At 41.9% G+C, this 26,569-nt stretch overlaps 7 protein-coding genes and 1 long non-coding RNA gene across 12 annotated transcripts; 5 read left to right on the top strand and 3 right to left on the bottom strand.

Annotated features, from left to right (window-relative positions):
- Position 1: 1 nt before the first annotated feature.
- Positions 2-3,333, bottom strand: LOC130693899 (nose resistant to fluoxetine protein 6-like). Its single transcript, XM_057517111.2, has 10 exons — positions 2,951-3,333; positions 2,107-2,575; positions 1,738-2,038; positions 1,366-1,666; positions 1,262-1,296; positions 1,004-1,197; positions 805-943; positions 535-730; positions 209-469; positions 2-140 (listed from the first exon to the last, which is right to left on the bottom strand). Exons 1-10 carry the CDS (start codon positions 3,297-3,299, stop codon positions 85-87), a joined length of 2,301 nt encoding a protein of 766 aa, XP_057373094.1. The 5' UTR covers positions 3,300-3,333; the 3' UTR covers positions 2-84.
- LOC130693900 (uncharacterized) lies at positions 728-1,529 on the top strand. The gene is made up of 3 exons (XR_009001801.2): positions 728-870; positions 996-1,324; positions 1,389-1,529. It is a non-coding gene; the product is annotated as an uncharacterized LOC130693900 (long non-coding RNA).
- Positions 3,334-3,892: 559 nt separating the features above from the next.
- Positions 3,893-6,545, top strand: LOC130693243 (E3 ubiquitin-protein ligase RFWD3-like). Its single transcript, XM_057516366.2, has 7 exons — positions 3,893-4,388; positions 4,459-4,589; positions 4,654-4,848; positions 4,909-5,663; positions 5,734-5,923; positions 5,995-6,151; positions 6,243-6,545. The coding sequence occupies exons 1-7, from the start codon at positions 4,121-4,123 to the stop codon at positions 6,434-6,436; spliced, it is 1,890 nt and encodes a 629-aa protein (XP_057372349.1). The 5' UTR covers positions 3,893-4,120; the 3' UTR covers positions 6,437-6,545.
- Positions 6,542-10,284, bottom strand: LOC130693240 (arf-GAP with Rho-GAP domain, ANK repeat and PH domain-containing protein 1-like). The gene is made up of 7 exons (XM_057516363.2): positions 8,314-10,284; positions 8,039-8,246; positions 7,733-7,975; positions 7,552-7,668; positions 7,405-7,487; positions 7,298-7,342; positions 6,542-7,232 (listed from the first exon to the last, which is right to left on the bottom strand). Exons 1-7 carry the CDS (start codon positions 10,101-10,103, stop codon positions 7,115-7,117), a joined length of 2,604 nt encoding a protein of 867 aa, XP_057372346.1. The 5' UTR covers positions 10,104-10,284; the 3' UTR covers positions 6,542-7,114.
- Positions 10,285-11,351: 1,067 nt separating this feature from the next.
- On the top strand, positions 11,352-13,674 carry LOC130693245 (E3 ubiquitin-protein ligase MYLIP-like). 2 transcript variants are annotated; one of them, XM_057516368.2, is made up of 8 exons: positions 11,352-11,635; positions 11,710-11,936; positions 11,995-12,247; positions 12,308-12,504; positions 12,569-12,825; positions 12,891-13,051; positions 13,131-13,353; positions 13,413-13,674. In XM_057516368.2, exons 1-8 carry the CDS (start codon positions 11,534-11,536, stop codon positions 13,442-13,444), a joined length of 1,452 nt encoding a protein of 483 aa, XP_057372351.1. In that variant the 5' UTR covers positions 11,352-11,533; the 3' UTR covers positions 13,445-13,674. The 2 variants fall into 2 exon arrangements, with proteins under 2 accessions (XP_057372351.1, XP_059350553.1); XM_059494570.1 differs by having other exon boundaries at positions 13,404-13,674.
- Positions 13,675-13,721: 47 nt separating this feature from the next.
- On the bottom strand, positions 13,722-14,632 carry LOC130693250 (programmed cell death protein 5-like). Its single transcript, XM_057516378.1, has 4 exons — positions 14,500-14,632; positions 14,252-14,341; positions 14,104-14,197; positions 13,722-14,030 (listed from the first exon to the last, which is right to left on the bottom strand). The coding sequence occupies exons 2-4, from the start codon at positions 14,339-14,341 to the stop codon at positions 13,831-13,833; spliced, it is 384 nt and encodes a 127-aa protein (XP_057372361.1). The 5' UTR covers positions 14,500-14,632; the 3' UTR covers positions 13,722-13,830.
- Positions 14,633-14,842: 210 nt separating this feature from the next.
- Positions 14,843-20,907, top strand: LOC130693238 (serine/threonine-protein kinase SIK1-like). 4 transcript variants are annotated; one of them, XM_057516361.2, is made up of 10 exons: positions 15,245-15,306; positions 15,825-15,969; positions 16,046-16,220; positions 16,286-16,584; positions 16,871-17,152; positions 17,211-17,666; positions 17,727-17,905; positions 17,987-18,951; positions 19,018-19,670; positions 19,725-20,907. In XM_057516361.2, exons 3-10 carry the CDS (start codon positions 16,076-16,078, stop codon positions 20,139-20,141), a joined length of 3,396 nt encoding a protein of 1,131 aa, XP_057372344.1. In that variant the 5' UTR covers positions 15,245-15,306; positions 15,825-15,969; positions 16,046-16,075; the 3' UTR covers positions 20,142-20,907. The 4 variants fall into 4 exon arrangements, with proteins under 4 accessions (XP_059350543.1, XP_057372344.1, XP_059350545.1 ...); XM_059494562.1 differs by having other exon boundaries at positions 16,024-16,220; XM_059494560.1 differs by lacking the exon at positions 15,245-15,306 and adding an exon at positions 14,843-14,958 and having other exon boundaries at positions 15,825-16,220.
- Positions 20,908-21,081: 174 nt separating this feature from the next.
- Positions 21,082-26,557, top strand: LOC130693237 (alsin-like). The gene is made up of 10 exons (XM_057516360.2): positions 21,082-22,832; positions 22,904-23,688; positions 23,761-23,969; positions 24,047-24,269; positions 24,328-24,514; positions 24,577-24,743; positions 24,807-25,525; positions 25,591-25,801; positions 25,872-26,398; positions 26,453-26,557. The coding sequence occupies exons 1-10, from the start codon at positions 21,199-21,201 to the stop codon at positions 26,495-26,497; spliced, it is 4,707 nt and encodes a 1,568-aa protein (XP_057372343.1). The 5' UTR covers positions 21,082-21,198; the 3' UTR covers positions 26,498-26,557.
- Positions 26,558-26,569: the final 12 nt, after the last annotated feature.

The raw sequence follows: 26,569 nt of genomic DNA, 5'->3' as shown, positions 1-26,569 counted from the left end.
AACGAGACAAATTTTGGATTAAAAGAATTCAAATTTTTAAGAAAAATTTATAAGGTTGTATCCTCCTGCTCATCAAGGTATGTTTTAACATTTTGTTTTGATGTCAACAGAAGGATCAATTACTTCTCCTTGTGGTTTGCCTGTAATTCAATCATAAAGTTTTATTAACGACGTGAGAGCTTTTATTAATAAAAATTTCTTAGATCACTTTTAGGCCTCGAAGAGAAGATGAGCTTTTCCAAGTTGAGGAAAGATGCCTCTAACGTGACAGACACCACAAAGGCCATTCCGAAGCAAATAAGGAGAGTTCCAAAACAAGTTGTAAACTGGTCCAGCAACGCGTAGTAGAAACGCTTGCGCAGCGCAGCGTAGAATACGGTCAAATAGTCGAAGTGAATGAGGTAAACGCAATACGTTAACCGACCCAACGGTAGGAACCCCTTCCACGACAGCAATCGGTTAACAAAACCTGTGAGTCATGGATGTCAAATTACTATCGCAATCAAACGTGATCAAAGTTCAAATGGCATGTACCTCCATAGCCACGAGAACAAGCAAAAATAATCCAGGCAATAACAAAAGCCCAAGCTGTTCTATGTAAAGGCCCATAAGTCATTTCGACAACAGGACTCACAACTGGCACTTGATCCTGGTCGACATAGGGCGTCAACCCGTAAACGATAGCCAGACCAACAGCAGTGGACAGGGTCCAGCCTAAACTAACCATAAGCTTACACAACATATTGCATATAAAAGCATTATGGTAAATATTTTTTAATCATAAACTGTTTTAATATTATTTACTTTGGACAGACGTTGCTGTGACTCCTTGGTAACATGCAAATACCAGCCGGCCCATATGCCGATCAGGTAGGGTGGTGCTCTAGTCCACGGTTTCACGTAGTAGTGATCAAAATAATTAGCAAAATTGACTAATTCATCACTAAATTTAAAAAGAAAATTTAATCAATAATCTTAGGAAATTGATGTTCTAGCTCAATACGTGCGTGTGACCCAAAGGGTGGCACTGAGGTCGTCTCTAGCGTAAACGAAGAAAATACTCGCTTGACATAGAAGAGCAATAAAGGCAAGCCATGCCAGCCCTGGTTTCTTCCAACGCCAAAGTGGATACACGATCAGAGGAGAGATGACAAAGAGTTGCATATCTACAGCCAGATACCACGTTTGTCCCATGCACTGAAAGATATCCAATGAAAAACGATGAAGCTCAGTTAAAGGAAATTGAAAGGAATTGTTTTACCGCATAGTCAGGATCAATTGGAAACAAATTGTTAACTGTCCAAGAGAAAGAGGAAATCAGTAGGTATTAATATTTTAAATATAAAGCATTATTATTGTTTTTACTGTAAAGAAACTGTCTCCACCAGGCGTTGCGACATGCGTTTGAATACAGAGTCACGTTATACCAATAAGGACCTGTTCCGAGGTAGACAATTAAGGCTGCAACGAAACCGAGAACGAAGGCGTAGACGATGGTCAAACGTAAATAGCGATGCAAATAATAAAGGCCGACGTTGAATTTTCCTTTGGTGCGGTCCAATTCACGGAGCAGAAGGAACGAGACGAGCAACCCGCTCATCAAGAAAAAGGTGTCAACTGAAACGGAAGCATTTCCAATGGTTTGCATTCCAAACGTTTTGAAATCCTAGAATATTTCACAAACAAAACAAATATTTTATTGATTGAGAATCAGATTTTAATCTTACTAATATTTACCTCTACTACAGCTTTTCGATTCATAGTCCGGCTGGCAGCAAGTGAAAAGGTGTGGCCCAAAACAACCCAGCAAGTGGAGAAAAAGCGGATGCCATGGATACATCCCAAATTATCATTTGCAGAGGAAGCAGACACTTTCATCGAAAGAATTTTTCGTCCATTACTTAGAGCCGAGAAGCAGTGCAATGCACTCAGAGCCTTGCCATCTGTTTTTAAGTCAAAATCGGTCCCGCAGTACATCCGCCAGGCTTCGTGAATAGTCGCTGCAACAACCACTAAACCCACAAGGCTCAAAACCACTCTATCAATAATACATTAAAAAGATATGTTAATTTTATTCCTTAGGTCATTTCTGATTTTTTAAACTACATGACTGTGATAGTGACACCGTCGAAGGGTGGAGGATCGTTACTCTCTTTGAAGCAATACTGTTCATCTGTCACGGTCACCAGAGATCTATTGGCGATGACGTAACTTCCAATAAGTTGGGCGACAGCTTGTCCCAGGTCATCAGCACTGCAAGACGATGGAAGGCAGAATGTGGTGCTTGGGTAAATGTAAGTATTTGAATCGGCAATTGTCCATTTGGGTTCGGTTCGATCCGTTCCAAGAAGATTGCCCAAGATCTGAAAAATTGTTATGAAGTTGTTCTTGTCATTTATTTCTGTAGGTGGAAGGATTTCCGATTCATCGACACGTTGTGGCATGAGGAAAACGTTGCAATACTGTCCGTCAAAGCCTGGTGCCCGAACAGCCAGACATTCGTCGAAGAGCCCATCAGCATGAATGTTATTAGCTCCAAAAAGCCCTGGTGGTAGTTGTGCCGAAGACTCTTGCACTGGAGGATTAGTGGTAAGTAATTTAGGTAAAAGATTGTTTCTCAAGCCATTTAACACTAACAATTCCTTTAATTCCATTATGGAGTATTGTGGAATGTATTACTGTTCACAAAATGCTATGTCACACATTAGGTACTGTCTCGTAACGTTCTTATCGGATCTTCTTGTTTTACGAACATAGTGACGAATGATTTAAAACAAATACGATGGTAATCGACCTTTGCAACGTTGTTTTAGAGAAACCGTCATATGTCCATCATATGACGCAATATGAGATAGTATCTCATTGAAACGAAGCTGCTATGCGCATTGCTTGAACTTAGGTAATTTAGATGAGTCAAAGAAAAGTAATAATTCTTCTAAATTTCACTTACTTTGCAAGGCCCATAGGCTGCGGTTGGAGTAAAGACTGTGAACATAAAATTGACTGTCTGTCAGACATTTTTCACTGATATTGGTTGCCACGGCCGTCGGAAACGAAGAGGATTTGAGTGCCGCAAAAACTTTATGAAGCACAGAGGTAACATCATCAATGGCTCTGGTATCTTCTAATTGCTGCGTAATGGACTCCATTAACTTTTCAAGAATTTCTTCATTGTCTAGGGACATAAACGAAGCCGGATTTTTTAAGTGCTGAGCTTTTCCACCTACACAAAGTAAGAGAAAACTTGTCATCCACAAGAAGCGCATGATGGGTAAGCCGTGTGAGTGAAAGCAATTCATATGCTTTAGCTGGACGGTTAATGATGAAACCTTGAGTATTTATACTAGTAATTAATCTCCGCCTTCTGTAATATCTTTCTGCCATCCCACTATTCCTGTTGGAAGTTGGAATCTATTATCTAACGAAGTGACAGCAATTATCTGGACAGTGACTTACGTTACACAACAGGAATTAGATTTTCGAACTTCGATTGCTCACCATAAATGGTAAGCTCTACGTACTTTATTCATTTTTTATGTTATTTTTTAAACAATGGCTGCAAGTGAGAAATTTCACAACACTAACTTCGGCATTTGTGCTAGGAGATCTTTGCTAACCGTGAATTCCACTTTTTTTCACATCGAACACGTGGTAACTAATTGTTGAGATTAATAACCCGCTGAATAATGGATTAAGCAATTTGTTAGTGTCTTTAGCCTTTATATAGTTGAGCTTTGGTTGATAGAAATAAGCAAACGATTAAGGTATCATCCACGTCAGAAAGTCACCCTTTCCATAAGCTAAAAATTCAATTAAAATTTTTTTGCCCTAGTATAATTTGCCATTTTTAATTTAATCTCATATGCCGTGAGTATTTATAAAATGATTTTGCATTTCCCGCAAAGTTCTTGGCTCTGTGCTAGTCGACAAAAGCGCCACCTATTACTTTTTCAGTATTGTTTGCCAACATCTCAAAGATGGCGTAGTAGTGAATGAAAATTTCTTTTATGATAAGTTTTGTTGACCAACTACTACTCTCCCATTTCGTTTTTCTTTTAATTTATTTATCGTTCCGTGCATACCCAATGTGTTAATCAAAGCTTAGTAAAATAACTTAAGTATGGCCAGTGACTTTGACGAATTTGCAGCAAGGCTAACTGCTGCTGATCCGGTAGAAGTCCAAGTTGCAGGTCCCTCACTTGAACAACGTAACCAAAGAGCAAGTGTTATTGTTGTCCAAACTGCCTCTACGGAAAATAGAATTGGCTCAGTGGAATCGGACGTGACCAATGAGGTTCATACGGATCAGGATAGTCGGCAGAGTTTAACAGAGAATAATGGACCATTGTCTCCCATATTGATTACAAGTAGACGCCGCAGAGCTAGAGGTATAACTAGATTTGTTTTTTGCTCGTAACTAATATTGCAATTATTTATGTAATTTTTCTTGTTGTACAGATGAAGATAATGAGGAGGAGGAAATGGAAGAGGCTGGACCCCCTTTAAGAAAAGCTAAATCAGATGCTGAAGGAGGTTTCCTTTTAGAAAAAAAAGACAAATCTATAGTTGAAGATGAAGAAGATGGTCAAGTATGTTTGCTCCCAAGTATATGATTTCAAAGAAATTAATCTCATACTTTTGGCATTTCTATAGGTTTGCCCAGTTTGTTTTGATGTTTGGAGCAATTCTGGATCTCACAGAGTTGTCTCTTTAAAATGTGGACATTTGTTTGGCCAAGCTTGCATAGAACGCTGGGTTCACTCTGGTGGTAAGGGAGCCAGGTGTCCCCAGTGCAATGAATCAGCTCAAAAGAAGGATATTAGACCTATTTATGTTAGAAATTTAAAGGTAATAATTACTCATCTAGAAAGCCTTTTTAAATAATTAATTTGGATTGGTTAATTGCAGGCAATAGATACCACAGAAAGAGACAGGGCCTTGGCAGCGCTGGAGCACGAAAAAGAAAATCGACGTAGGCTAGAATTAGAATACCACAAACTTCAGATTCAAATGACAGCCAAAGAGCAAGATATATTACGATTGCAACACGAACTCCAGCAATGTCGGGCAGCCCTGTCAGGGGCCTGTTTAGCAGCCAGCGGCCAGGGTGCTGAGTTACCTTTAGCAGGGGCAGGTCCTCTATTTGGGTCTCAGCCTCCTGGAATCTTAGGCCGCCGTCTAGTTCTTGATTCTACATTAGAACTGTGTAAAGAAGGTCAATGCCGCGTCATGTCCTATAGCGAGCATTTAACACTACTAGTAGTGTCTTATGCTGGAACAAACTCGCATTTGACGGGCACTGGTGTCAAGAAAGTGAACGCTTTGGGAGGATTTCGTACCGTTGGCTACATTGCCGTTCACAGGAAACCCATCCGCGACATGGCTTTCCACTTGGAACAAAACGATCTGCTTTTAACAGTTTCGTTAGATAAAACGGCCAAGCTGGTAAACGTCCATAGTGACATTGCAGTTACTTCGTATTCCTGCGATTCGCCTCTTTGGAGTTGCGCTTGGAATGCCGACAATAAATACCAGTTTTTCGTTGGAACGGGTACTGGAAAAGTCTTGCTCTATGATACCAGAAAGCCCGGTGATGCAGTTGACTGCTGGTCGGAGCCAAGTAGTATGTCACCTGTCACAGGCCTTGCGTACCTTCCGTTCAGGTGAGTTTGACATCTCTGTCAGTCGGCCATCATAGTAATCCGGATTAAATATTGTATTTCTTATTTCTAGTCCGGTGACTACTTTCCCAAGAGGCGGGCTCTTCGTTCAACGTCTACAGTCGTGCGTCTTTCACGAGTCACGAACAGACGGCTTTGTTGCACATCCGCTGCCTTTGGATGGATCGTTTACGTCGCTTTGCGTTGAACCAGAAACACGCCATTTTCTTGCGTCTTCCAGGCCCAGCAACGCTCATCCGCAGGTAACTATTCATTATTATTTAACATATTTTTTTTATGAATCTTGAATCATGTTACCTGATGACTGAACTAGGCTCGCCATACTGTCTGTGCTCCTTCGTGGACCATTCTGGGCAGCGATTCGTCCAATGGTATTTGCAGTAGTCATGCCATTACGACTATTCAAGCTGGAACACAACAAAAGTTGCTTTCGCGTTCGTGCCTCCTTACTGCTCCAGGCTCCACTGAAGGTAGTAACCGATTCATTTCGACATTAATCCACCTTTGTACCCTAACCATTCGACATATCAATTGTTGCGTTTGATTTAATTATTGTTTTAGGTAAGCAGTTAATAGTGGCTGCCCATCAGGAGGCTGCACAGTGTATTTCGCTGTGGGATGTTAACTCGTCAGCAGTGCTTCAAAAACTGCCCTGTTCAGATCCTGTTCTGGATCTCCTTCCTATCCGCGTTAATGGCGTCCATTTTGTTGCCGCCTTGTCCGAAAAGAATGCACGTTTCTACAAGTGGACATGATCGAGGAAAGCTTTCACTTTTTCAGTAATTATCATACACCACTGTGGTCATTTCATACCAAAACTCAGATTTGTACAAAAATTTTGTAAATATGAACACGTCCAATCGGGATTTTTGTTTTTATTTACCATTTAAAATTATAATGTGTATTTGGCTTTTCTTTTCATGTTCTGTGCCTAACATTTAGAAACAGCAAATCGTTTTCTTTAACGAGAAAAGGATTTTAAGATCAGAGTTTTAAAAAAAATCACTTGGTGGTCCCAAATATTCTTGAGAACTATGGAAAGAAAACGTCTGCCTGACCACCAGAGAGAAAAGGATTTAACTTCAATTCAACGCTTCCACTTCCAACTCTTCTGATACAGGGGACGTTCGGTGAAATGGCATAAAAATTGCACGGAAAAGGTATTATAAAACCCAAATATGTGAGCGAGAAATCGCTAGTGCGTTCAATTTCTAGTTACAGAAATTTAACTTAAGTATATATTGCAGTTGATGGCGTGAGAAACATTCCTGGATGTCGTAAATGTTTGCCGATAAAACATCATTGTCGAAAATTTCCTCTTCAGGACATCTTCGTCCCGTAGAGATGTGTAAGATAGACTATAGTTTTTTGTTCTGCGAATAAGTATCTGATGATTTGGAAAATGTGTGCATCTGAAATATCTGTGGCTGTCGTCAAACGACGAATCCCGAAAGGCCACCCTCAAATTCGGTAAGGATGAGAGATTTCAGAAACGTCAAGTAGTCGGTCTCCATTGCGAAAGCCATACAATGACCAAGAAACAGGTGGCCCCTTTAGGGAAAAGAAAAGAACTCATTAACAAATTATTGCAGCATGTGACACCGCTTCTTCCATACTTTTTGGGCACAGGAACATCTCGCTCGATAAAGGTAATGCACCACCTGGAAAGAAAGATTTTGCAGTTTAGGTCAGTTAGCTTCTTGGTAAGCGAAAAGCTTATTACTTTGTGGGAGCGTTGCGCCTTGAATCGCTTCCAAGGTACCACAAGATATTCTCCAAATCCCAACGACCGTATATGGTATGATTCTATTATAAGATTGTGTTTTTTTATTAACTTTTTGCATTGAATTACGACAGAAGCAAAATTAACCTTCAGATCTTTGAGAAGGGTAAATCTGGCTTGACAGAATTCAAAAGGACACTGTCGGAAACCTTTGTTTTTGGGTCCGGAGTAATGGACCTCGAAAATAGATTTGGGTGACAAACTCTGTGAAACATGAATGTTGATCATCGAGGTTAAAGGAAGTATCATAAAAGTTTCAACATCTCACCTTGTCGTTATCACAGAGCTTCGCAATGGTGGGATGTTGGCCAAAAACAAGTTGATTATCTTTGCGATACTCTTCAGACCAGTCCGCCCATTTGAGTAAAGCCGGAAGTAATAACTCTTTGAACTGAAGCGGTCTTCTGAGATCACCCTGACATATAGACTCCATCAGGATAGCACTATTTGCTTTATGGTGGGCTGGTCGTAATCCAGGTATGACGTCGCAAACTTTTACCCTTGGTCCTATCTGTGGGGGAAACAGCGTCATTTACGATTTACTCCATCTACGCTGATAACATTGAAAACTAACCTCGACGGCGATATCTTGGTCTATCATTTCGCTAAAGATCCACGTACGAATATCTCCTGCAGTTTTTTTGGCAAACGCACCCTGTTCTAACCTTTCTTGCATTTCCGAGATCTGATCATTTACCGCCAACTTTTCCCGATCAACGTCAAAAAGCCAGGGATAATACTGAATCAATTGAAGTACTACGTCCGTTTCAGCGTTCGTGTGACTGCAAAAAAATCGAGGCGGGTTAATGGTAACAATAATTTTTCTCAAGTAAAAATTTTTAATCGTACCTGAAGTTCGAAGTATGGTCACGTGCACTTTCGACAGTCATCAAATTAGGCCCCCAAAGGGCTGCCAAATTACTGACTGACATCAAGTTCTTTTCGCATTTATTTTGTACTGCGTGTAGATGACCAAGGAGTTTGCGTAGGGTTCGCCTATTAACATGTGGCAGCCCACTGATTAGATGCTTGTAGAGTTCCAACTGATGTTCGTGACTTTCCAGGGCCAGCCCGTCAATCCACTGGGAATAGAGCTCATTTGTGAGCAACGGCTCAGGTAACGTGCGAAAAAACCGTTTCAGGACGTTAGCAACGTCGTGTTCAGTGTACTCTTCGCACGAGATGTGGACATTCCAAGCGTCATAGCGAAGTCCGACGAGCAATCGGTTGATTTTAGATTGAACTCCACTCCTTCTATAAATACCCTCGGTAAGCATACCATAGGTTTCAATGAATTTAATACAACATTCCACCAAAACAGGAACATCGTCTGCTGTTAGTTGGTGATCTTCCAAATCGGTGCCAGATTGAAGTGCCACAGCGCGGCTAAGAAGAAACCATGCTTCTGTCTCAGCTTTGAGATCACTTTGGATGTAGCAGGTGTGGTCTGGCCAATGGATAACTATTGGTGAACCAACTTGAAGGGCGTAAGGACTACCCCCGCCATCGCTCAACTGAGACACTGAGTGAACCTTACGTAAATCTTCACAGACGATTAGGCCAGCTGTTTTTTTGACCCAAAGTTTTTTGCTGTAGGATTGGATAAGCAGCCAAGCTATTTGCCATTCACCAGTTATGCCATCTTTGATAAATACCCGACCGCTTCGAGTAAAGCACTTCCGCAATTCGGAAGAGAATAAATCTCCGTAAGCAGATTCTAATATCCATTCCATCCACTTAAAGCGTTCTTTTGCAGTATTTACAGTTATAATGAGCTTGGATTTTTCTTTAGAATGTGCTAGCTCAAAGAAGAGTGACTCCTCTGTGCCTGAGAGACCTATTGACACAAGTTTTTCTAGATTTATCACGTAAATGGGTGCCTCGGTTGTTTGGCCGGTGAATGCGCTCAAAACACGGTTCTTTAGTTCAGTCCACAAGTTCTGCAGATCCTTTTTACTTCCACTTGTGCTCCAGTTAAGCATTCCTGCATGGCCTAAAGTATCAGTGGTACCAAGCTTCAATGATTGTGTTGTTCCAGACTCTGTCATGTCTGATTCTTTGATATGTGGCATAGTGGTAGTGGAATATCTCTTGCGCCCTGTCAACCAATCTACGTTAGCAACTTTATTCATCAGTACTTTAACCTTCTCCTTATGTGTTGCATTTTTGGGTGCAGATGGGCAAGCAGGAAGTTCTTCCTCTTCTTCACTGGTGGTTGATGATTCACCACATGGTAAAACCACTGCTGGAACTTTTTCTTGCTTTGTCTGGAATTCAACTCTTCCATTTTCAATAGCTACAGGGTCATACTGGTGAACCTTAAAGCTAGCATTCCTTTTGGGCAATGGAGGTGGCTCAGAGTGATCGGTGAAGTCAATATGACTCAATTTTAACACTTCTGAGGGCTTTGGACGACTTGACGATGCCACAGATTTCCTCTGTAGTACCGGATCAAAGGCATCTAAAACACTCTGGCGAGGTCGAGTAGGCTTCGAGGTTTCTTGACATGGATCCGACCGAAATATCCTTGAATCGGCTACACTCGTCGGTGTCAAGTGGCTGGCCATATCTGGAGGATAAACGATTTGCGAATTCCGGAAGACCACATTCTCATACAGGTCTTCCTGCTCATAAGCCATATTTATTCAGCAGATAAGTAGATATGTTATATATGGTGTCACAGAAAACTAAACAAACATGCATATAAATTGACAGCTATCGATTAACTAACCCACACCTTTGTTTTGTTTTTAACAGAAGCGAACGCCATCTATCGAGTAAGATGCGTGGAGTGATGATTCAACGGGATGATGATCGCCTGGGAATGATTCATCAAGGGCCACAACGTGGCCCCACATGAAGAGATGCGCAATACTTCGAACGCGTGGTTCAACTTTCTGGATTCTGCTCGCAAACGTGGCCTTGTTCGTCGTTGCGTATGTTTTTTTTTGCAAAGGAAATGGTTTCGTTAAAAAAAATTTAAAATCAGCGCATGTGTCTCAAAATTCTTCGTCGTTCAAATGACCGCAACTTGATTCTGTCTACACTTACAGCAATTGCGTCAAAAAAATATATAAAAAAACAGAGCACTTCTTTTTGTCAATAGTCCTACAACCATATTTTCCGAAATGTCATCATGATACTCCAAGAAATTAGAGATGAACGACAATGAAGAAAAGCAGATCCAATTTCATTAAAAAACGCCCTTGTTATGTACGTATGTTATCAGCACGAGCAAGGCCGGTTCAGGTCTCCTTGTCTTTAACAAAAGGATTATTCATGTTCCTTAAAATCCAAAATGATTTTTGATGCAATATTTCATTGTTCCTTAGGTCTTAAGTTTTCTTTAATTCAGCTCAAAGGCGCCATTTTTTTGGGACTACTCAGTCTGATAAAGAAGGGGAACTCCCACCCCATAGATTTGTACCTTTAATCCATTTAAAATCGTTATCCGTACACATTTATCTTCTTCTTTTTTTATTATTTTTTTAAAAGATACCTCAATGGGAACTGGACTATGAAAGTTTTCCATAATGGCCCACGAATAAGCTTTCTCTCTGCGTGAAAGGTGCGAAAATTGCAAGAGAAAGTTTTGATTCAAATCTAATTGAAGCGGCAATCCAACAAGTTCTTCCGATGATTGTCTGCAAAGTAATTTAAGTAATCCATCAGCCTATTGTGTCCAGTACGTCCTTTTATGCTCAACACTTTTATTACATTTCCTTTGTGGTGGTGCCCAACTGTTTGCGAAATTCGTTTGTAAAATTCGTTTGTAAATAAAGGGGCGTGTTTGAGATTTAAAATCTTTGTTTCTTGAGGCGGTCCGAATGGTATACAACGTGGCCATTGGATCAAGAACGGCCTAGCAACCAGATCAGCTGTTTCTCCTCCCATACCCTACCCTGAATAAAAGAACTTTACCGTAAAATAACAAGCAGAAGAAGCTATTCGATTATTTTTCGATGAGAAACGAAAGCGTTAGAGGTTGGCGTTCATTATTCTCCGATAACTCAGATATATTGTGGAAATTAGAAGATTCGAAACTGATCAACTTAAACGCAAAAAAAAAATGTGGTGCCTGGTTGCTCAGCCGAATGCGACCAAAAATGCGGACTTAGTTATTGAAGTACGCCTCAGTCATAAAGCAACAGGACAGGAGTGTCTTAACCAGGTGAAAACAAATTACTTTCTCAAATGTCATGCAGTCACATTTTGATAACAGATATATTTCCATATCTTTAATAGGTGTGTCAAAAGCTTGGCATCATTGAATCAGATTACTTTGGCCTCCAATTCACAACAGCTAGAAAAGAAGAAATCTGGCTCAATCTGCGGAATGAAATTCGACAAGAAATTCATGCACACCCCTTTAGGCCAACATCAACTGACGGTGGCAAACCAGCTGCCATCCGTTTCAGGTTGAGAGTCAAGTTTTGGGTGCCTCCCCATCTCATCTTGCAAGAATCCACAAGGCAAAATCAAAGATTTATCAAATTCTTTCAATTTTCTGAATGATTGTATTGAAAATAGGCATCAATTCTATCTGCAAGCCAAAGTGGATTTGATTGAAGGCAGGTTGTCAGTTGCAGATCCTGCTCCAACAGTTCGGATTTGTGCTCTTGTAGCTCAATCTGAAATGGGAGATGCAACAGGGATGCCCTGTCAGACTGAATCTTATTTACTCAGTTTTTTTCCTCATGTGACTGTTCGAGACCTTGAATCTTTTCAAGCTAGCAGAGATGAGTGGATAGCACGAATTCTTCAACAACATCAGACCTTAAAGGTTCTTGAAATCCCAAAAGTGCTTGTTGAAATCCTTATAAAAATTATTTCATGATTTTAGGGTATGTCAGCTACTTTGGCTGAGTATTGGATGTTGAAAGAAGTTAGCCAGTTAAAAGACTACGGTACTGAAACTTTTCGGGCACGTTGGATACTTGCCGAACACGGGGCATCTATGCGAGAATCGGTCCAAAGTACTGTAGCGGTTAGCCCACAAGGTGTATGCATAACAAGTATCGAAAGCGATCATCGCTTAAGGTAAATGTTTATCTTTAAAAGTTTATTTCCACTACAAAGGAAGCTGATAATTTTCTCCTTGAAGCGTTCCTTTCTGTGCAATTCAAGCTGCCACGAATCACAACGTACGTTTTCTATTGAAGCATCGGAACGATCTTGGTGGCGTCGAATGTGCATCACTTAAATTAGAGACTTATCAGGCATCGATCGCATTGTATCGGTCTATAACAGAGAAGCATGCATTTTACAGCTGTGAGACTGTTCGCAGCGCAGTAACTTCTCAATTTGTCCGTGATTTGAAAGGCACCATCGCATCTTTTTTCAACGAAAATACTGATCTTGGTAGCGTTCTAATGAAGCCTTTATCTTTACCAAGAATGACCGCTTTCTTTTTTGTTTCATCCTAGGAAAGAAATATATCTTTGACATTCAACGCACCTGTCGTGAGGTATACGATAACGCTCGACGAATCCTTTATCAGGCTGGAGATACGCAAGTTCCGGCTCCTTCCTCGCCTTCTTTGAGCTTCCCAACTGGTGTGGCATCTTGCTCGGATTCCTCGTGCAAAGTAAGTCTGATTTTACTTATTTTTTCCTCTTTTTACTATTACGTTGTTCTTATGCACATGAATTTTCTGTTGATCATAGTCTACACGGGAACAATTGAATCGGCTGCAAGAAGCGCTCCTTTGCCGTATATGCATGGATGATGATATTTCGGCCGTCTTCTGTCCTTGCGGTCACGCTGTTGCTTGTTCTTTATGTGCCAAGCGCTGCGTCCAGTGCCCAGTGTGCCGTGCTCCAGCCACTCATACCCAGCCAATTTTCTTACCTTTGTCGGTTGTGAAAGAAGGCTTCACAATGAACAATGGTATTGTAATTTGCTTTCCTACTATCAGTGCGTTGTAATTTTATCTTTAGTAATATTAGGAAACAACGGTGCTGAGCAAATCGAGGTTTAGCTGTTTACCCAGTTGCGCCACCATAACAAAAACTTTGATATATTCGTACTTCAATGCAAACTACGTGACTTCTGTGATCCGTAATTTGGCGGAATGAGAGCGGCTTGTCCGTTTTTGTTTTCACTTACTTTAAATACCTCTGTATTTGTACAACTAACTTTATGTGATGGCTTTGTATTTTCCAGTTTGAATTTTCCAGAGGATTGATAAATTATGCTTTACATTTCAAACACTGTTTTTGTTTTTTTGCCTTGGATTTAACAATGAAGGCAACTACTTATTTGGAAGAAGCTTAAGACTGTGTATTTCAGACTTTTTCAGCAAATCATCAAAAAGGAAAGTATGTACAGAACCAAAAGGTCTAGAGAACCAATTCGTATTTTCATTCAATCATCGTCGAGCGCAGCTCGCCGCCGGTCAAATTTGACGGTCGTTTCTTGTTTGGTTTGCTGACTTACTTGTTCCAGCAAACCTTTAAGTTCAGTTTCCCCCAACTGGCCTCCAATCTGTCCTCGTCTTGCCATATTAACAAGCAAGTTTTCCACCATGGCTGCCTTTTCTGGTTTAGCAAGTCTAATAGTGTTCACTGATAGAATACATGCATAAGAAGTAAAACTTTCCACAATAACAAGAAGCTGTATCGGAAAGACTTTTCTTACATCGTGCTCTAGCAGGCTGATTAAGAACTTGTGACAAGATGCTATTTTTCATATCCTCTTGTTGCTTTCTTTCATCTTCTTGTTTCTGGGCAGCCTACAGGACAACGAAATACAAAACTTGTTCATTTAAAAACGCAAGCCAATATACTTGATTCGGATCTCCGTGGTTCTGTTGTTGCTGTTGACGCATTGCGGCCATCCTCTGTGCCCTGATTGCTTGCAGTTCATCGTCCGCCATCTAAAAAAAAAGACGAAAAAAAAAATAATTCTGGAATAACATAATGGGAAACCAACTTTGACCGAAGACATATATTATTAAACCCCGTTTGATTGGCGAAAAGGAAATCGAGTGCAAATAAGAAAGCAATTTTCCTTGAGGTATCAAATAGGGCGTACCTTGAACCAATCTTCACTATTCTGGTTAAAAACTGAAGGAGATAAATTACATGCAAAACCCCAAAAAGGCAAACGAAAGTGACTGTCTACTGCTGGACGTGCTGGAGTGCCAGAGTCTTGAGAGTGGCGGAGACACGGATATAATTTTTTTTTGTTTACTGAATTACTAGATATAATGTCATTTTTGTGTTCCATAACATACTTTACAACAACTGGTTATCCTTTTAAATAAATCATTATGATTTATTCTTTTTAGAAAAATGTATTGTGATATTTTTGGAAAATTTGAAAAATGTGAGCGAGAGTTTCTAAGAGACGAAGAGAAAAAAGATGGGTCTTCATTTGTTTTTATAAAGAACTGGCAATGTTGCAAAAGGCCAATTTCTTTAGTTACATAGTGAAGGTCGTTTTGCTGTGTTGTGTTTTTAATCTGATTGGTTTCGTTCGCTATAATTTCGGGTAAGTAAAAGATTTTGGTTACACTCTGATATAGACAACTGATTTTCAGTTCTTAAATGTTTAAAATGCACATGAAAAGCAGGAAAGAGGTATAAGATTTATTAATCAGGTAGAAGGATTCCATTCATTTTCTAAATTGTCATCAATGACAGTTTATCAAGCAATCTGCTAAGGTGTGGACATCTATTTTTCTGGTAACATTACTGGAGATGCTGGGAAATTGGAAATTGTAATTTGCAAGACTTTGCTTAGCAAAGAGATGATTTGTTGTTTTTTTACTTGGCAGGGCAGATAGCTGAATTGTGAACTGAAAGCGAAAGGTTTTCTTTTTTCTTCTACGTTAAAAAGGTTGAAGAGAATAGCTTTTTCTTTAAGTAAATTTTGGTCTACTTTGTTCTGACAGCCTTTTCATTGAAAAGCACAGCTCATACACTTATCCTGTCTGCTATTAATAGGCGAAGCTGTTTACAGTAGAAGCTAGTGTTTTTGGTACAGTTTTTCAAGACCTGTTTCCTGTCATAGTAGGATGGGGATAAAACTGCATACTGTTAAAGAATGATGTTTGTGTGAAAGTGATGTATGAACTACAGTGAAAGAAGACCAGTGTGAAATTTATTATCCACAAGGTATTGGCAACCTCTGCGAAAATGCCGTAAGTGCGTTCATGTCTTTTGGCATGGCTTAATTATGTCAGACATTTGACCATTAATGTAGGAGAGATAGAAATGTAGAAGGAGAGGGGCGTTTTTCACTCTTTGATTCATGGAAGAGAGGGTACAATATCATCCACTTAGCTAAGTTGTGGGGGGGGGGAACCTTTTTTTACTAGGGGTGAATGGATTGAACGACTTCCTTTTCTTTTGCAGATTATCATCTAGTTTCACCCTCCGCGTTTTCATAGGATCAAAATAGAACCAGTGACGAAGAAAGAAAATGTTATCTGATGTGCTGAGCGAGTAAAATCTCGCAGGCGCTGCCTCCATCTCTTTTATTTGAGCTGACCTGAAGAAGGTGACAAGATACAAATTCTTCTTGGTGTTAAAAAAAAAGAGGAAATCTGTATAGTTAAATTAATACATTATTGCAGTCAGTCGTCAAAAGACGACACGGAAACCTAATGCAAAAAACAGCAGGACTCACGCGTGTCGGATCAGGACGAGCTTCAGCTGGTCGTGGTCAACGTAATAATTTTGGCTTTCATTTGTCCAATGTAAGCTACGATGGCAAAATTGCCGGACTCTATGACTTGGAGGAAACCCTTGGTTAGTTAGTTATGCAGTTTTCTTTAATCGGTTTACGCAAGTTATCACCTTTGTTTTACTAAAAGGTCGGGGGCATTTTGCCGTGGTCAAATTGGCACGACACGTTTTTACTGGAGAAAAAGTGGCCGTCAAAGTGATCGATAAGACCAAGTTGGACGAAGTGTCGCGAGCGCATCTATTCCAAGAAGTGCGCTGCATGAAGCTGGTCCAGCATCCCAACGTTGTTCGTCTTTACGAGGTCATCGATACTCAAACCAAACTTTATCTGATTCTGGAATTGGGAGATGGAGGCGATCTCTACGATTACATCATGCGGCACGAGAATGGCCTCGATCAAGAATCGGCCCGGCATTACTTCAGACAGGTATTCGCCTATTTGACAATTTGTCTGACCAAGACGATAAGCGTGTTACGATCCTCTTTGGATTGTTACATGGTAGGGGGGGAGACGTATTTCTATTAATATCTATTCTCTTTCCCTGCTCTGGCGCCATTCGATTACGCTATAAATAATTTGGCAACGCGTCTGGAATGTCTAGGGAGTTAAGCACTTGCAGGGCGGTCTATTTACAGCCTTGATTGATGTATCCTTCCATAGGTGGAATGAGAAAGAGTGAGAAAACATAATTTACCCATTACTTTCTATGCAGGTGGTGCACGCTATATCATACTGTCATCAACTCCACGTGGTCCATCGGGACCTCAAACCAGAGAATGTGGTCTTTTTCGAGAAGTTGGGCATGGTCAAACTGACTGATTTCGGGTTTTCCAACAAGTACAATCCTGGCCAAAAGTTAGAGACGTCTTGCGGATCGTTGGCTTATTCCGCACCCGAGATCTTGTTAGGCGACTCTTACGATGCTCCAGCTGTTGATATTTGGTCGTTAGGCGTCATTCTTTACATGTTAGTCTGTGGCCATCCACCTTTCCAGGTAATAGAAGAAGCAAAGATTCAAGATTATTAGTTTATAACTTTCATATTTGGTATAGGAGGCTAACGATAGCGAGACGTTGACAATGATTATGGATTGCAAGTACACGGTACCACCCCATGTATCTGAAGGCTGTCGTAGACTAATAGGCCGGATGCTCCAACGTGATCCAGCTAACCGCGCTACTCTTGAAGAAATCGCAAGTGATACATGGTTGCAAGATGGTGCAGCGGCTTTGCCACCCTCTCATTACTTGCCATTGGTGTCACGCGAACACCTAACAGAAGAGGACCACGCCATTATTTTGCAAAAAATGGTCAACGGTAACATCGCTACCAAGGAGGAAATCTTGGATGCGCTGGACAAAGACGAGTACAACAATATTACTGCCACGTATTTCCTCTTGGCCGAACGTAAACTACGAGCGCAGCGGCAAGAGCAAGCACAAATGATCAGTCGGGGGCAACCTGCTCTAGCCCCTCCACCTTCAGAACCAGAACCCCCCGTTCCGAAGGTACAGGTGGATTTATTGTCTGTGTTTTTGATTCGATATTATTATAAGCCTCATTCATAGGAGCTAATACCAATACCGGATGAAAAGCTTCCGTTCAAGACGATACCAGTTTTTCCCAGAACAGCAATGGAAGCGATGCAAACGTCTAGTGTTGGTCGTCCGCGTAAATACAGTGACGTTGCAGAAGAGGATGAAGCCACAGGAGGTAGCGGAAGTGAATCTAGCCGACGAAGCCAGAGGTATAACCCAAACAACATTCCTTTCATATTATTTTTTTTTTTATCAAGAAAAAATAGTAAAAATAAACATTCGTTTCGTAGATCATCCAGCAATTCGTTGGCGAGCCAGAGAACATCAAATACGTCTTTGGCCAGTCAAAGGGCGTCCAACAATTCCTTGGCCGGTAGCTTGAGAGCTCGTGGGTTGTTGACTAACGTATCCGCTATTCAATCAGTCAATAAAGGACCCGCACGTTCATCTGAATTACGCTTGGATTTTGCGGACAAAATCACCCCACAAGTCCCGGTTTCAAAGTTAGCAGCCATTAGCACGAAACCACTGGAAACGCAAAAAAGTATCGATCAATATATGGAAGTACCTGCGCCATTCCCCACTACCTCTAATATTGGCTTGGGTCTACGGAGTCCGCGAACCTCGCCCTTAACGTCGCCAGTCACGTGTCAAAGGGCTGGCATTTTGGCATCAGGACGGGCAACTCCAGCCTCCATTTCTCCGACGTCGCCATCGACAACCGTTTCTTCGCCTGCATCTTCTCCGAACGTTATGTCACCGACTGTCAACAGCAAGACCCGTTCGACCTTGCCATCTCCAAACCGCGTTTTGCATTCAGTGCGCAGTTCCCCACAGCTGATCCTCAATGAAATCTTTGAGGAGGCCGAGAGTTGCAGTGACAGCGAATCAACTAGCAGGGGAGAGTCAACAGTAACGTCGGCCAAGTCACCTGGCTTGAGAATCAGAACAACTATAAATGGCCATAGACATCGTCCTTCTCAATCTGGACGGGCTACGTCAGCCGGCCCTAGTGCACGCTCATCAACATCACCACCCAGTTTGGTTAGGCGGTACGAGCAAAGGCGCCAATTAGCAAAAGCTAGAACAGCGTCGTGTTCGTCTTCGGATGCCAGTGATGACGATAACGAAGGGCGGAAGAAGAGGGCCGAGAAAATTAAATCACTTCCACCTAGGAGAGACTCGCACGATGATTCCAGTGACCCAGGTTGTGATGGTCCTGGAGGCGGTAATGATGGTGCTGGGATATCAGGAGGTAATGTCGATTTCATTGTTGTTGTTGCTTTTGAATGGCTCCATAAAATTTTATGTTTATTTTTAGGTGGGGGTACAAGTTCCATGGATAGTTATAATCAGGCTGGGTCTAGCTCCCAAGCACCCAAGGGCTCGGATAGCGGTCACCATAGTAGTGGCTCTACTGGAGGACGACGTCACCTGCAAGCGTCTGATGCCGTTGACCAGCGCAATCCCAGATCGCGATATCGCGTTGTGGGTAGCTCACATGGGCGGAGATATACAAATGCCAGTTTCTCGCTTTTGAGCCCTGGGCTTGGAAGCGAAACTCACCTACGTGTGTCGCAATCTCTCACTTGTTTAACTGAAGTCTGTGAAACACCTGAAAGCCCGCGCAGCACGACAAACATGTTGGAAATTCCTCCATCTCCATCTTCTATGGCCCGCATACCGGCAAAAAGCTGTGGAAATTTGGAAAAGATTGAAGAAATTGTTTCTCTAGACGGATCCCCGGAAATGGTGCTCGTTTTACCTCCGTCGCCTTTGCCAGCTAGTCATCCTCCCTCCGAGAAAGGTTCTCGAGAGACAGTCATCATCCAAGATGATGTGGTCATGGATACGGAGCCGGAGCCCCCATTGACGGGCTGCAGTTGCAGTTGCACTACTCCAACCGGTGGGAAGAAACATAAACGGCTTAGACAACTCTTTTCACGTCGAGAAGGGACAAATTCATCATTCAAAGTAAATCGTTGTACGTATTATAGTGAAATTCATTCTAACAGTTTAATATTTTAGAGATCAGATAAACGTCCGCCTGGATGGAAAAGCCGCGGTCGAAGCAGTGGTGAAGACGATACAATGGATGCTGAGTGTAAACCGGCAGGAGCCCCTGATCCAGATGAAGCCGCAGAGGCTGGGCGAGGCAAAACGATGAGTTTTCTGCGAAGTCGCCTGTACAAAGCCCGTTCCCTGGGCTGTTTGGTTAAGGAACGTATCTTGGTTGAAGCGTCGCATTGTCAGTACGAGATCTGGAAGCGATTTGGTCGCAAAGGTGGAATCGTTGGTATGAACCCCAGCGATGTCAACATGAACGGACCAACACTCTCGCCAACTCCGGCCAAACTTTCGTCCGTCACTTGTTCTTCTTCGACCGAATGTTCCACACCCCTTGCCGTCGTGCACAATGTCACTCAGCACTGCACCTCGTGTTAAAAGTTTTGCCGTTTCATCTCCTCCCTTTCTCTTCGTTTTTTGTTTAACATAAGAGTTTATCGTGTTTGAAAGTTATCGACTCCGCTAACGAGCGTCAAGGAAAGTACGATTGGATTGTTGGTGTGTTTTTGAGAAGAAAGAAAAGGAAAGATGAAGGTTGTCGTGCACGTTTTGTCTTCGTGTTTCCATGTGTTCACACGTTCCCTTTCCATTTGCAATCACTCGTCAGCTGGTACCAATGCCAGTGATACGTAGCAACACAAAGGAAACCAAAGTAATTTGCAATTCAGATTTGTTGGTATTGTAAATCTTTTAAAAAAATCTCCTGTCTATTCATTTTAATTTAACCCTTAACTTGTGTGTTGTCTCTCGTTGGACTGCTGCGATAGGTGGTTCTATCCGCGTCATATCTCTATCTTACAACACGTTAAGTCAATCTTTGTACAACTCCGAATTTTCTTTTAATTTTTTTTTCCTTTCGACAACTGTACTATCTCCAGAGTCAAAGAACTTTCAATTCCCACTTGATTTATTTTAGTTTAAATGCATGAAAAATAACCAACAAATATTGATTGTTGAATGAAAAAATTTGTGTGGACACCACAGTTACCGAAACCAAAACCCAACTCGTTGATCTATTCATGGAAAATACTGTGTCTATCCCTCGGAATATCCATTGCCGTAGAATATCTTAACGTTGTGTGTTCCTGTTTTAGCTTCACTATAGACATTATAGAGAGAAATATTACTTTAATACTTGTTTCTATTTGCGGTCATTCTTGTCCGTTCATAGCTTTAAGAATGCGATTCCGCTTAAGAAAATAGACAACTGTAGTAGGGAAATTATATAAATCCTCCCTTACTCTCCTATGGTGTTTATGCTTATCAGTGAAGAAACAAAGAAGATTGAAAATCTTATCGATAGATGGCAGCCCGTTTTTATCAAACACAGCTGATTAAAAGGGATGTTATGATCGCTGTCTTTGGAGCCTGGTTTTTGTGGGGTGCGAAGGTGTAAGTTTCTTCTGGGTGGTTGTGATTCACCAAAGAAACAAAAATGAATGAATCTGCTAATGTGATAGCCTGGGAAGAGGGCGAGCCAGCTGCAGCACTTCTTGCACCGGAGCAGGCGATGACCGCCGTTGTATCAAGTAGACTCGGTCAGGTGTTCTTTCTGACAGAAGACGGCCGTGTCTACCTGTCGACCCTCAAGCAAGACGGACTTAGCGGAAAATTGCAAGAATTGGCACTGCCATGCCAGACTGTGGTTGGTATAGCATGCAACTCATTGCATACTATTTTTGTGACTGATCGGGGCAGAGTTCTAAGATCCGAACTGGAAACACCTGAAAAAGTTGAGGAATTGGCTATCAAACAACCCAACCTCTGCTGTCCCCACGGTGTTGTGGAAGATGGAGGAAGACTCTTTGTAAGAGAAGTAGCGTCTCACTCGAAGAACCTTTTATTTATCTCAGATTCTGGTAAAGTTTGGGCTGTTGATGAAACCAAATCCCTGCTCCCAGAGAAGCTGCCAGCCTTCGAGAACAAAGTACCCATCAGTATTATGTGTGGCACCAACTTTAGTGTAGCTCTTGTTCAAGATGAAAACTATAGTGATAGTATTGGTAAGTCCAACACATCAATCAAAAACAACTGGGATTCTCTGGATGGAGCAAATGTTTCTAAAAGTGGCCCTTTTGATGGGTTGTGTGCAGTTGGTTCCTGCCTTGAATGCAGGGAACATAGTCTACTTTCAATTCATTCGCTGGATCTCAATGCATCACAAAGAAATAATCAAGAAGATTTCAAGGACAACATGAACTCTCTTGCCCAAGTTTGTTGGTCTAAGGCAGATCATTTAGTCCGCCAAAGCGCCTTGTTGCTCAATTCAACACCCCAACTCGGTGCGGCAAAGCAATTTTTAACTAAGCAGTTGTCTTGGGTTACTGGTTTCGAAGCAGATGATTGCAACAATAGTTTAGCTGCATCAGCGACGCTAGATTGTGGAAATAATGTGACTCAACAGGTGGCAAGCCGAGTCGTGGAAGGTGTCCGTAACTTGGGCGATGCCGTTGTCAACCGCATGTCACGGCATTGGAGTGGAACCAGCCAAGAGGAAGTAGCGTTACAAGTTGCAGCAACTCCTCTTGAGGTTTCTGCCACAACGGAAACGAGTAGTCTCCCAGCTGAATTGCCCAGCAGTAGCAGCGGTGAGGATTCACCTGCAGCACCAGCCACACCGCGGTTTATTGTTCGACAGTCACTCCAAAGTCATCATCGTTGGAAACGCAATGGATCTTCAAGTTTATCGCTTGATTCTACATTACTCCGAGTAACTGACCGAGAGAAAATGACGGGGCTTCAACCGGAACGACTCGTTTCATTAGGTCGGCAGCTACTTCATACATCTGTTTGGGCTTGGGGTCAAGGAGGAGTAGGTCAACTTGGATCGTCTGATTGCGTCTCTCGCGAAACGCCGACATCCGTTCGACATTTATGTGGTATTGGAGTTTGCAAAGTGGCATGCGGATCGCGGCACTCACTGGCCCTCACGTTGGATGGACGTGTACTGGCATGGGGAGCCAATAATAAAGGGCAGGTGGAACCTGGTGAAGATCTTTCGTTCATGTCAATTCCCACTGAAGTATCGCTACCTTTCCATACCACTATCCGAGATATCGCTGCCGGGAGGTAAATTTAAAAATTGTAAATTGAAAGTACCTTTATTATTTATACACTATTTTTATTTATTATTATGACAGAGAACACACGTTGTTATTGACGAGTCACGGTGAAGTTCTTTTTATGGGCTTTTCTATGGCTACTCAAAAATCAACGATAATGAGGCTGAACCTACCTGCCCAAAGCCCCACCGGTAGACCAAGTCGAGTATGGGCAACCGGTCCTCTTAGCTGTTGTTTGTTGTGCAATCAGAGCTGCCGCTGTTGGTCACATTGGTCAGAGTTTGTTTTATCTGAACAGCTTTTTTTGCGCAATTGCCTGAAAGTTGTGCGGGGCATCTTGGATCAGTTGGAATCGTCAACAACTAATGCAGCTATTCGTCGTGAGTTGTTTGATCGCTATCGTGACCTAATGGCCTGCACTGCCGTCAATGTTCACTCGTTGATCGAGACGGACGACTGTGCCAACCTGAGTATTGGCATCGTTCGTTGGATTAACGAATATATGCACGTGTGGCATTGTTATGGCCAGGCACTATGTAATGCCACAGTAGTCCATGGTCTTGTACTCAGCAAGAGCGAAAATGCACTTTTGGATCCCGAATTTTTTCCTCAGGGAGGTGTGCGTCGGCCAGGTAGTGATAATTTTGCAACGTTAATGAACGAACCGTTTGGTCGACTCAAAGAGTATTCAAGTCATCTGGAGAACCTGATTGAAAGTCATCATCAACGAAATGATAAGAATATTAATCGTTACAAATATGCTAGTCAACGATGTCTTGATATGGCTGCTACTTTGATGCAAGAATGCCGGACCGCTGATCTTACAAAGGCTTTTTGGGATAGCTGTTCCGCTAAACTTACTGGTATGTATTTCTAAGTAAAGTAATAATTTTGTGTTACCTTTATTTTTTTCTTTTACTTTTAACTTGTCGTAGACACCCTGAGAACCCCAGTCCGCCGTCTGATCCGCGAATCTCGATCTCACCCTATTAGTCTCGTCAATTCAGGCCGTTTTTCATCTCATTGGTTCATTATCTTAACTGACGTGTTGGTCCATGTCAGCGGTTCTTCCAGTCATGTTACCTATCCATTGGCCACTATTTGGGTTGAACCGATGCAAGAGTCCGAAAATACCCAAATTAAGGTACTACATTGGAATAAATCTTAGCTGCTAGCAATGATTGTAGTTATATATTTCATTAACTTCCCTTTCTATTTAAGAATGGGCTTTCTTTGACGATGCCGGAAGAGTCGATGACGCTAACCTGTTCAACTTCATCTGACAAGATAGAATGGCTAGAAGCTCTACAGTCTGCCATTAGGCAAGCTCTCTTAATTGATGTTGTAGAATCCAATAGAAACGGGCGAACAACACCTCCGCTTGTACGCTCTGCATCTTATACTTTTACAAAATTGCCCCATCTGAAAGATGTGACCTATAAAGGTAGAGTTTTGAACACACGACTGCTGCATTGTTGTTGTATAAACTTTTCTATTTACAGGAGCGTGGCTGTGTGGGAAAATGCATGGAGAAGGAGAATTGCATTGGCCCGACGGCCGTGTTTACCGAGGAAGCTTCCGGCAAAACCAACAATTCGGCTATGGTTCTTCGGAGTCGGTTGGCCCCAATGGGACTACCTATGAAGGTAGCTGGAAGGACGGCAAGATGAACGGATACGGCATTCTTAAGTATTGTGTAATTTTTGTAATTTTCGTTGAGCTTTGGATTTAACTTCCAGTTTAAATATCAGGTACGCTAACGGGGACGTTTATGAAGGAAATTTTCAAGACGGCCAGCCACACGGGCACGGCACGCTAAAACGGGGTCATTTTCTCACGTCTGCGGCTCATGTCTATGTTGGGCAATGGGAATCTGGCCAAAAAAACGGATACGGTGTAATGGATGACATAGTCACTGGTGAGTATAGAAAAGTGAATCACCGTATTTGAGCGTTGGCTAAACTGTACATGTCCGTTTCAGGGGAAAAATATATGGGCATGTGGCTAGCAGATGCGAGGCATGGGCAAGCTGTTCTAGTTACGCTAGATGGCCTCTACATTGAAGGCAGCTTTACTAACAACAAAATGACCGGCCAATGTGTCATGTTGCTGGAAGACGGGACCAGCTACGAAGGAGAAGTGGCTGGTGTAGGTATTCTTGGTGGAAAAGGACTCCTCCAATTTCCAAATGGTGATATCATTCAGGGTACATTCCACGGCTCTTGGTCTGACGGCATTAAAATCAACGCTACCCTGACCAAAGCTTCCTTATCCGCACAATCACCATTGGGGCCTCCTACTGGTGTATCTATGTCCCACCTGCAGCAACAAAACGGTTCTGGTGTTCCAGCCGAACGGAAATGGGGAGCAATCTTTCATCAGTGCTGTTTAACTCTCGGTCTTTCTCCGAACTGCGCTCAATGGACAGCCGATGATTCACTTCGGGCTTGGGACCAAATTGCCGCTGTGCTTAATCAGTCGAAACAAAGAACGACCAACGACCATCAACTCCGGCCCAAGACACACCATCACCGTCGTCAGGGATCATCTGTTTCGTCAAAATCAGTCAAGTCGGAACGGTTAACATCAACTCAGCCAGTTAATATGGAAATCCCTGAAATACTTCAACATATCCCAGACTACGGTCGAAACCAGCTCAATGGCGATGAATTTATAAAAATTGAAGCTTATTTACATATGGTACGATTTGACTATTCTTTACGCATTTGTAGTGTATTATATCATTCTAAAGTTTTGTACGACAGGCTTTAGAATCGGAGATCCATCCATTAGGGAAATTGGCTGCCCATATAGGGGATGTCTATCGAGCTACTTATGTCGGAGTGGGTGCCCACCCCCGACTTCTACCTCATGCTGTTGCCGAAGTTCACTCTTTCGTTAGCCGTCTGTATGCATTTGTTCGTCTGCTATTTCCAGCTCTTCCAGAGGATCGAACTGTCTATCTAATTCCAAATGGTAATAGGAAATATTTTATAAACGTATAATGTTTTTACTGATATATAGATGGAAACATTTTTCATGTTAGAACCGTCCAGTGGATGTCAAGAATTACAGGCCGTTGTTTCAGCCAATACTCTACTTTTGCCCGTTCTTTTGCCTCGACTTTACCCACCACTCTATACTCTCTACGTGCTTCACAATCAAAAGCTGGATGATCTTTATTGGGAACGACTGCAAAAATGGAATCGACAATCAGATTCGGCGTTGATGAATTTTCTGGGAGTCGATCAAAAATTTTTTATTGAAGAGATTACCCCTGATGGCAGTCATTTCCCAACAGCTATTGATTGCCTACAACAATTAAGTACGACCTTTTCTCCTGGCCAGAAGCTTCGTGTGATTCATCAAACATTCCAAGAAGTTAGCCGAACAGTACAAGCACAGTTGGGGGCTGATTATGTCATGAATATGGATGATCTTTTCCCGGTATTTCTCTTCGTTGTTGTTCGTTCGAGAATTCGTCACCTTGGCACTGAAATTCATTTAATTGAAGACTTCATCGACAAGCATGTACAAAACGGCGAGCTTGATGTGATGTTTACTACACTGGAGGTAAATTTCAGTTATAATTATTTATTTCATAACTAATTATTAGTTCTCTTTCAGGCTTCCTACAAGTACATCCAACATGAGAAGATGACCTTTAATTAAATTCTGAGCGAAGTATTTTAAGAATTTGTTGTCTATCGCAATAAATATCCTCGAAAATAATCTGAAAATTGA

Source organism: Daphnia carinata, chromosome 3 (genome assembly GCF_022539665.2).
Source record: "Daphnia carinata strain CSIRO-1 chromosome 3, CSIRO_AGI_Dcar_HiC_V3, whole genome shotgun sequence".
NCBI lineage: Eukaryota > Metazoa > Arthropoda > Branchiopoda > Diplostraca > Daphniidae > Daphnia > Daphnia carinata.
This window is presented reverse-complemented; position numbering and strand designations above follow the sequence as displayed.

Excerpts from the sequence above, each read along its gene's own strand:
- LOC130693237 (XM_057516360.2), top strand. The coding sequence starts at position 21,199 with ATGAATGAATCTGCTAATGTGATAGCCTGGGAAGAGGGCGAGCCAGCT. Across the intron at positions 23,970-24,046 it reads CCGAAAATACCCAAATTAAG|AATGGGCTTTCTTTGACGAT; the intron begins GTACTACATTGG and ends TTTCTATTTAAG. Across the intron at positions 24,270-24,327 it reads GAAAGATGTGACCTATAAAG|GAGCGTGGCTGTGTGGGAAA; the intron begins GTAGAGTTTTGA and ends TTCTATTTACAG.
- LOC130693245 (XM_059494570.1), top strand. The coding sequence starts at position 11,534 with ATGTGGTGCCTGGTTGCTCAGCCGAATGCGACCAAAAATGCGGACTTA. Across the intron at positions 12,505-12,568 it reads GAAAGCGATCATCGCTTAAG|CGTTCCTTTCTGTGCAATTC; the intron begins GTAAATGTTTAT and ends TTCTCCTTGAAG. Across the intron at positions 13,354-13,403 it reads AGGCTTCACAATGAACAATG|TAATATTAGGAAACAACGGT; the intron begins GTATTGTAATTT and ends TTTTATCTTTAG.
- LOC130693250 (XM_057516378.1), bottom strand. The coding sequence starts at position 14,341 with ATGGCGGACGATGAACTGCAAGCAATCAGGGCACAGAGGATGGCCGCA. Across the intron at positions 14,198-14,251 it reads ACCACGGAGATCCGAATCAA|GCTGCCCAGAAACAAGAAGA; the intron begins GTATATTGGCTT and ends GTTGTCCTGTAG. Across the intron at positions 14,031-14,103 it reads TCAGCCTGCTAGAGCACGAT|TGAACACTATTAGACTTGCT; the intron begins GTAAGAAAAGTC and ends GTATTCTATCAG.
- LOC130693238 (XM_059494560.1), top strand. The coding sequence starts at position 16,076 with ATGCAAAAAACAGCAGGACTCACGCGTGTCGGATCAGGACGAGCTTCA. Across the intron at positions 17,906-17,986 it reads TCTAGCCGACGAAGCCAGAG|ATCATCCAGCAATTCGTTGG; the intron begins GTATAACCCAAA and ends TTCGTTTCGTAG. Across the intron at positions 18,952-19,017 it reads TGGTGCTGGGATATCAGGAG|GTGGGGGTACAAGTTCCATG; the intron begins GTAATGTCGATT and ends GTTTATTTTTAG.
- LOC130693243 (XM_057516366.2), top strand. The coding sequence starts at position 4,121 with ATGGCCAGTGACTTTGACGAATTTGCAGCAAGGCTAACTGCTGCTGAT. Across the intron at positions 4,849-4,908 it reads TTTATGTTAGAAATTTAAAG|GCAATAGATACCACAGAAAG; the intron begins GTAATAATTACT and ends GGTTAATTGCAG. Across the intron at positions 6,152-6,242 it reads TGCTCCAGGCTCCACTGAAG|GTAAGCAGTTAATAGTGGCT; the intron begins GTAGTAACCGAT and ends TTATTGTTTTAG.
- LOC130693240 (XM_057516363.2), bottom strand. The coding sequence starts at position 10,103 with ATGGCTTATGAGCAGGAAGACCTGTATGAGAATGTGGTCTTCCGGAAT. Across the intron at positions 8,247-8,313 it reads GACCATACTTCGAACTTCAG|TCACACGAACGCTGAAACGG; the intron begins GTACGATTAAAA and ends ATTTTTTTGCAG. Across the intron at positions 7,669-7,732 it reads AGCTCTGTGATAACGACAAG|AGTTTGTCACCCAAATCTAT; the intron begins GTGAGATGTTGA and ends CATGTTTCACAG.
- LOC130693899 (XM_057517111.2), bottom strand. The coding sequence starts at position 3,299 with ATGAATTGCTTTCACTCACACGGCTTACCCATCATGCGCTTCTTGTGG. Across the intron at positions 2,039-2,106 it reads GGTGTCACTATCACAGTCAT|AGTGGTTTTGAGCCTTGTGG; the intron begins GTAGTTTAAAAA and ends TATTATTGATAG. Across the intron at positions 944-1,003 it reads ACCCTTTGGGTCACACGCAC|TGATGAATTAGTCAATTTTG; the intron begins GTATTGAGCTAG and ends TTTTAAATTTAG.